At 53.6% G+C, this 7971-nt stretch overlaps 1 protein-coding gene across 1 annotated transcript; it reads left to right on the forward strand.

Moving 5' to 3' along the window:
• Window positions 1–1172: 1172 nt before the first annotated feature.
• On the forward strand, window positions 1173–6852 carry STX4 (syntaxin 4). The gene is made up of 10 exons (XM_007950264.2): window positions 1173–1202; window positions 1383–1484; window positions 1601–1700; window positions 1846–1920; window positions 3051–3121; window positions 4360–4468; window positions 4554–4630; window positions 4871–5008; window positions 6578–6688; window positions 6769–6852. Exons 1-10 carry the CDS (start codon window positions 1173–1175, stop codon window positions 6850–6852), a joined length of 897 nt encoding a protein of 298 aa, XP_007948455.1.
• The last annotated feature ends 1119 nt before the right edge of the window (window positions 6853–7971 follow it).

Below are 7971 nucleotides of genomic sequence, written 5' to 3' on the forward strand. Positions count from 1 at the left end.
ATGTTTGTTGAACGTGAGCACTTGACCGGGGACTCCAGGACAGAACCAGATGCAAGGCAGGGGTGGGAGGTGTAAGTGGCAGGGAAGCAGGAGGTTCAATAGGATGCCGGCACCTTCCTCAGCCTGAGCTGCCCCGAAATGGCCTCGCTGCTTGGAAGATGGTGAGTGCAGCGGCACTGCGGTGTTCAAGCAGCGCGGGCGGCCGCCCACCTGTCAGAGGCTGTGCCAGGAGTATGCGGGAGAGGAGATTCTGCCTCGGGTGAGGTCACTTCCCACCCCCAGATTCTCTGCCTACAAAGCCCTGCAATTCTCTGACGCTAACAACTCCTATTTTATTATTCTCTGACTTTCCACGTCCCATGATACTGACAGCCCCAAATTCTAAGTCGTCAGTTTCTGCCCACCGCTCGGGAGCCAAAAGAAAGAGAAATTCAGCAAGGGTCCTACCACCCACGACCTCAAAAGGCTTCTCTAGGGGTAGTCAGCGTCCCCCAGTCTCCCAACTCGTGGGCTTTTGGGGGCGTAGCTCGGTCGCGGGAGGGTCGGGGACCTGGTGGAGAGGAGGGCGTCCCAGAAACCGAGTTCACAGAACTAGGACACGTGACACTGAAAAACAGCAAGTTCTGCGGTCCGCGGGGCAGCGAGGAGGCCGGTCACGTGACGCGGAGGGGGGCGCCATGGGGTGATGTGAGACGAGCTGCCTCGCAGATGACGTACAAATGACGCACTCCCACCCCTTTTGGCAACTGGATTTCCGTTGGAAGATGAGATGGTTCCTGTAAAGGGGGCGGGTTCTCACATCCTGCCAGTTTTGCTTCCGTTCGGGGCGCCACAGCTTCCGGCCTCCTCCACTGCCTCAGGCGATAAAGAGACGCTGTCCTTCTACGCATGCCCCGAATCTTTCCAGCGGGGGCGGGGCTGAGGCTTCAGGAGCTGGTTGGGGGGGAAGAGGAGGGAATTCCAACCTGTGGATTCTAGGGGGTATCCGAGGCTGGGTCCTTCCCGTTGCCTGTGGACTGTGCAAGGGACAGAGCCTTTGGCAGCTCGTGGAGGTGTTGGGGTCCGCAGGGTGAGGGAAGGGAGTGTCAGAGTGTGAGTGGGGAAGGGAGTTCCAAACTTAGCTCCTTGAGGCCCTCGGGGCCAAGCGCAGGGGAGAGGGAGCTCGGGCCGCCATGCGGGACAGGACCCACGAGCTGAGGCAGGTGAGAAGACGGGGCAGCAGGGTTGGGGGCGGGCAAACGGGGTAGATCTGGCTGGGATGCAGGATTTCTGGTAGTCAGGACTGGGAAGGGTGGCCAGGAAGGAGAGACCCGGAAGCCCATAGGTTCTGTGGGGCGAGCGCAGCAGCAAAGAAGTGATGCCAGTGACCCTGGCTCCGGCAGGGAGATGACAGCTCGGACGATGAGGACAAGGAGCAGGTCGCGCTGGTGGTGCACCCGGACACGGCTCGGCTGGGGAACCCAGACGATGAGTTTTTCCACAAGGTAAGGGGCTAAGGTCTCGGCCTGGATTCGCGAGGGGCCAGGGTTGGTGGACATGAAGAACAGTGCTGTCTGGAGGACTCCCATGTCTCCTTCAGCCCACGCTGTCACTCTCCCAGGTCAGGACAATTCGGCAGACTATTGCCAAGCTGGAGAATAAAGTCCAGGACTTGGAGAAGCAGCAGGTCACCATCCTGGCCACGCCCCTTCCTGAGGAGAGTGAGTGAAATCCCGAGTGTAGAGCGCATGCTCAGCCGGAGGGCTTGTGGGGGTTGTAGTTCCACACAAATGGTGGCCCGGGTGGTTTGTTGTAGAGGCAGTTGTTGGGCAGTCGGGCAGTCATGGTCTTTCTTCTCTTGTTCAGGCATGAAGCAGGACCTGCAGAACCTGCGCGAGGAGATCAAACAGCTGGGGAGGGAAATCCGCGCACAGCTGAAGGGTGAGGTTCCAAGACTTCGGATACATCCTTTCATCGGGTGCTGCCTACCTGCTGGTCGGTCTGCAGTGTGTGGCCCAGAGAGGCCAGTGTTATATCCGGGTCACATAGTAGACCTGGGTCTAGAACCTCGGTCTTCTTGCTTCCAGTGCAGCATATTTTCCACACCAAGGTCTGACTCTCCTGTTCCTTTATTTACAATGAAACCATTAATTCCTACAATTCTTGCTGCCCCATATGCCTTCTTTGGTGCAAGCATATGGGTTTTTTTTAGACATCTGCATACATGTGGGAATTCACTGAAACGTGGTAAAGAAAAATACACTTTCTTCCCTTAGAGGCTCACAGTTAGTCGTTTCATGCTGTGTTGTATTTCATTTAGAGAGTTTTATGAATAGGAGAAAGGAGCTCTGGTGGCTTAGTGCCTTAGGTATTTGACTGCTAACCAGAAAGCTGGTGGTTCAAACCCACCAGCCACTCCATGGAAGGAAGACTGGGCAATCTACTTCCGTAGAGATAACGCTTCAGAAACCCAAGGAAGGGTTGCTGTGAGTTGAATTTGACTCAATGGCAGTGAGTTTGGTTTGGTTTGGTATGAATAGGAGGGAGAATGGGGAAGCTTTTGTTTGCGAGCCATTGAATTTATGCTATAAGGAGCACTGGTGGCATAGTGGATAAGGCATTTGACTGTTAACCAGAAGGTCAGTGGTTCAAACCCACCAGCTGCTCCACAGAAGGAAGATGGGGCAATCTATTTCTATAAAGATTTACAGCCTCAGCAACTCAGTGGGGGTCACTCGACAGCAGTGAGGTTTATTTTTTGGTTTGGAGTTTATGCTAATGGTGGTGGAATATTGTGGAAAAAGATAGCAATAATGGTGGCACCACATGAAAAATGGCACCAATGCTCCTGAGCTTTAAATGTGGAAGTTGTTAGACTGGTGAATGTCTTGGTGTGTATGTTTTCACCACAATAAAATAAAATAAATTTTTTTTAAAAAAAAAAAGCCCTATGAACCTAACCACCTCCTTATTGTATGACTGGGGTTGGCCCTGGCCTTGTGTCCTGATCCCCAAACAATCTTCAGAAGCCACAGGTCAACCCTAACCCATACCCTGGTGTCTTTCCACAGCCATAGAGCCCCAGAAGGAGGAAGCTGATGAGAATTTTAACTCATTCAACACACGAATGAGAAAAACCCAGGTAGGTTTCATGTTCTCAGAACTGAGGCATTTCAGGAAGTGTTTTACATTTCATAGATCATTAGATGGCAGAAGTGAGAATGAAGGGCCCTTAAAGATCAAGTCCAACCTGCTAATTTCCCACATAAGGAAACTGAGGCTCAGAGAGAGAGATGACTCACTCAAGGTCAAGGACTCAAGTCTTCTGATTCCGAATCTGTTATAACAATTGCTGAGTCGACAGCTGTGGGAGACATGCTTTCCAGTATCTGTGGTGGGGAATTAGGGGTTGAGTGACTAATGGCCCTGCCCAGGGAAGGAAAGGGAGAAGTCAGAAATGACTAGGAGGCTTCCAGCTCATGTGACAAGGACAACCTCGAATTTGGGAAGTCGGGAAGAGGAACTGTCCTGGGGGAAAGGTCAGTGAGTCAACATTTTAGTAAGGAGCTTTGAGGTGGTCTGGTGAGCCCCCTCTGGGTGCCCCGTGACGACTGGTTGGGGTTGTTGGAGTAGGTGAGCCCAGAGCTCAGGAGAGACCCCAGATTGAAGATGGAGAGGTTTGGGCATCTTGAAAGCAGATGTGCCTTTGAGGGAGGAGTGCCAAGGGATGAAGACATTTAAGGCATCGGGGAAGACAAGGCGGGACAAAGAAGCCCCAAAGAAGTCCAGAGCAGGCGTTTTAGCAGGAGTCTTGGTGGTTGCTGATGTGAGAGGCTGAAGGTGTAGGTGGGTCTGCAGATCTGCATCAGGCTGACTGCCAGGCTTCCTGGTGGGTGGCCTCTAGGCTCTAAGAAGAGAGGTTGAGTTCAGCAAGAGATGAGGGATTAAAAGTGCTAGAAGGTGAGATTGCAATTTAAATAAGGTGGAAAAAGCCTCCTTCAGGAGATGATATTTGACGTACTTAAAATGAACATTTTAGGCAAGGAACAGGCCTGAGGTGCAAGTGAGCTTTCCTCAGGGGGAATAAAGATGCCACTGTGGCTGTAGGGAGTGAGTGAAGGGACAGCAGCGGTAGGGGGTTAAGTCACTGTGATAATAGGGGAGGGGCCGATCACGTAAGTTCTTGTAGGTCTTGGTGAGAGCTTTAGCTTTCACTGGGAGAGAAATGGAGCAGCCTTTTGAGGCCACCATGAGGTGGTTAAGCCAGCAGGCACCTCATGATAGCTCACGCAGTTTGCTCATTGTGTCCTCGGAGATGCCGAGGCCCGGACCAGACACAGACCCTCCCCAAGGTACCCAGCCTCTGTTCTCCCCACTCAGCATGGGGTCCTGTCTCAGCAATTCGTGGAGCTCATCAACAAGTGCAACTTGATGCAGTCTGAGTACCGAGAGAAGAACGTGGAGCGGATTTGGAGGCAGCTGAAGATCAGTGTGTTGTGGTGCCCGGCCCCAGCATGGACGGGGAGGGACGGGGTGCCCTGACCCCACACTCAGCCTGGCCTCTTCCTTCACAGCCAACGCTGGGATGGTGTCTGATGAGGAACTGGAACAGATGCTGGACAGTGGGCAGAGCGAGGTGTTCGTGTCCAACGTGAGTAGCCACAGCCAGCCGCCCTCTGTTGGGCCTCCTGGCCTCCCTGAGCCCACACCCTTTTTCAGAGAGGTAACGTTGAGGCACAGAAGGGAATCCATTGGCTTGCCTAGAGTAGCTCATCAGAAGCCTGGCCTCAGTTCCAGACCATAGGGCTGCCCCTAGAGCTCAACAGGAACTTCTGACCTGCTGCTGGCCTCCCTGTGACGTGCCCTCCCCCTTTCTGCCCACCCCCCCCAGATACTGAAGGACACGCAAGTGACCCGGCAGGCCCTAAATGAGATCTCCGCCCGGCACAGTGAGATCCAGCAGCTTGAACGCAGTATCCGTGAACTTCATGAGATCTTCACTTTTCTGGCTACTGAGGTGGAGATGCAGGTGGGCACCCCAGGGAGCCTGCTGGGCTTGGCCCCGCCCCTGAATTGGCTCCACCCCCAGAAGTAAGACCATGCTCCATCAGAACCCCCAGGCATGACTGTCAGCACACCTCCAGCCTTAGCCTTGGCCCCGACGCTTTGAATCTCAGCCAGATTTGTCCATGCTCCCAGGATGGCCCTTCCCAACATGAGGCCATGTCCAGTCAGACGCCCCAGCCAAGGGCCTCCATCCTTAGCCACGCCTCCAAAATTGTGTGCACCTCCATGACGCTTGGCTACACCTGTCCAGGTGATCATGTCTCCACACATGGTGACCTGCATCCCCTCCAACTCCCAACTTGAACCTACCCCAGGTGTAACCCCAACCCTGCCTCCTCTTCCCCCCACAGAATTCACTTTATGCCCTTAAGAGCTCCTGTCAAAGTTGCCCTCAGAAGCCCTGCCTCCTAAAATCTGTACTTGGTTGAGGGTATGGAGTTTTTCCCCTGGCCCTGTTGAATGGGATGAGGTGAGCTTCCAGTCCTGTCCTGGAGAAGCTGACCCCTGCAGTGCCCTGTGGCATCTGGGAGTCATGGGGAAGTGATTTCATCCCATAGGAATACCAGGACCTTGAAGGCTGGCAGTACCATGAGGAGGCAGGGCTGGGGAAGGGCTTCTCAACAGCTGGGAGACTGGCCTGGAAGAAAGGGTGAATTCAGACAGATTTGTGAGAGAACAAAGGTTCCCCGTCTGTGAAAAGGTTGGAGCCACCAGTGCAAATGAGATTATGCTGGGAGCAGGGGAGAGGGATCATGTGATGACAGCAGGGGGCTTGGAAGCCACCACTTGGGAATCTGAACTTCTGTCAGGTCTGATCCATCCTCCATCCTTTGTTAATGCGGTGTCTTTTGCTGGGAATATCTTGCAGTCATTCGAGGCTTGGTATTTCAGTTTACTAGTGCTGCTCTGACAGGAACAGACCACAAATGGAAAGGTTTAGACAAACAGGAGTTTATTCTCTTACAGTTGTGGAGGCTGGAAGTCTTGAGTTCCAAGTGCCAGGCTCTAGGAGCTGGGTGAAAGCCCCTCAACCTTGGGCTTCAGCTCTGCCTCTTGCTCCCAGCCCACTGGAGCTAGAGGCTTTTCTTCACTCAGGCAGCTGCTGGCTGCTATGGCTGACAAACCCAAGGCTGACAAGTAAAAAGGCATAGTCCCAGTGTTACCAGACAATACAGCAGGCCACTAATTCAAATCCAGAAGAAGTCCTAAGATCAGCAACGACTTGACTACATGCAGGGTTCAAGCGTGCCAAAAAGCTAGAGACCTTCCTCAAAGCTGCTGCTTACATACGGGAAGCAGCCCATGTCCCTAAAGCAGCTACTCAGCCGCTCCAGTAGATCCCACCATGGAGTTGATTGCCAGTCTCATCATGGGGAATAACTACCACCAGCTGCCCAGCCACTCAACCAGGCCCAGCCAAGTTGACACACAAACTTTTAACTACCACCCTCGGGTAGGCAGACAGAGGAGCTACTGGGCCCCTATCCCCAACCATCCCTATCCACCTGAGCTGCCGCCCTCCTCTGAACAGGGAGAGATGATCAACCGGATTGAGAAGAACATCTTGAGCTCAGCAGACTACGTGGAACGTGGGCAGGAGCATGTCAAGAAAGCCCTGGAGAACCAGAAGAAAGCCCAGAAGGTGAGCCTCTCCTTGCTTTGGCCTGAGAGCCCCACCCTCCCTTCCTGAGTGAGCTTCCCTGAGCCCCTTTTCTCCTGCAGAAGAAAATCTTGATTGCCGTCTGCGTGTCCGTCATTGTCCTCATCCTGTCTGTCATCATTGGTATCACGATAGCGGTTGGATAGCATCACACATTCGGTGAGATACTGCAGGCCCAACCATTGGCCTGGCCCATCCTTAACCTTCCTCCTCCCCTCCCGTTTGCTCCTCCTCTCTGACTGTCTTTCCCTCCTTCCCTTGCAGGCACTGGGAGCACCAGGAATCTAAAGCCTGGCCTTCTCTCCCAGCAGCTGAGGAATGGGACAGAGCCTTCAGCTGGACTCCCTTCCCCACACTGGCTTCTATGCAGAGGAGGGGACAGTTCTTCTGGGGTTGGCACCTTGGCATTCATGGGGGCCTCCCCTCTCAGGCCACAATGCCTGGGGAGGAACTGCAGCATCCTCTTTGGCTGGGACACATGGTTTTGTAAGAAATTAAAAAAAAAAAAAAAGAAAGAAAGAGCTTGGAGACTCCCCTGTGCATGTGTGTTCCTGCAGGGACTTGCCCAGGGCCTCCAGGTGTCCAGCCTCCCCATCCTGTTACCATCCTTGTGGTCAGGCCCATCCCAGGCAAGCTTGGATCAAACTGACTTTGACCACAAGCAGGCTGGGACTGCTTTTCTCTCTCACCCTGGGCTCTCCCAGCTCAGTATCACCTGTGAGGAAAGACCACTATGAGTAGCTGTCCCTGAAACAATGAAACTGGGCCGGACCAGTCTGGGACACAGGTGAGATGGGGTGGCATCAGCTCCGTACTCCTGAGGCCAAGAGGAAGAAGAGCGTGGAAGAGTGACTGAGGTGGTAACTTTGGATACAGTGCTTAGAGAATGTCATCTGTTAGAGGAGGTGACATCTGAGTGGAATATAAATGAGGAGGAGCAGATTATAAGAAGTAGTGGAAGAGGTTGCCAGGCAGAAAAACCAGCAGGCCAGCCCCTGTGACCAGAAAAAAGCATTGCCTTTTATAAGAATTAAAGAGCCAGTGACCCCAGATCGGGCCCCCTGGTTTCTAAGGTGGTATCTGGCAGAGGAAGAGGAGGCAGTGGAGCCTGACCCCTGGTTTCCAGGAGGCATCTGAACCCTAGAACCAGACTAAACTTCTAGGTTCCCAGTGCCTGGCTTCAGGAGGGGATGTGGCTCCTGGTCCCTGACACACCAGATGCCAGGTTTCTAGGGGTAAGCTGTCTCCGGGCTCACGCTTCCTTG

This window comes from Orycteropus afer, unplaced genomic scaffold (genome assembly GCF_000298275.1).
Source record: "Orycteropus afer afer isolate SDZICR_OR568_19922 unplaced genomic scaffold, OryAfe1.0 scaffold00266, whole genome shotgun sequence".
Classification (NCBI taxonomy): Eukaryota; Metazoa; Chordata; class Mammalia; order Tubulidentata; family Orycteropodidae; genus Orycteropus; species Orycteropus afer.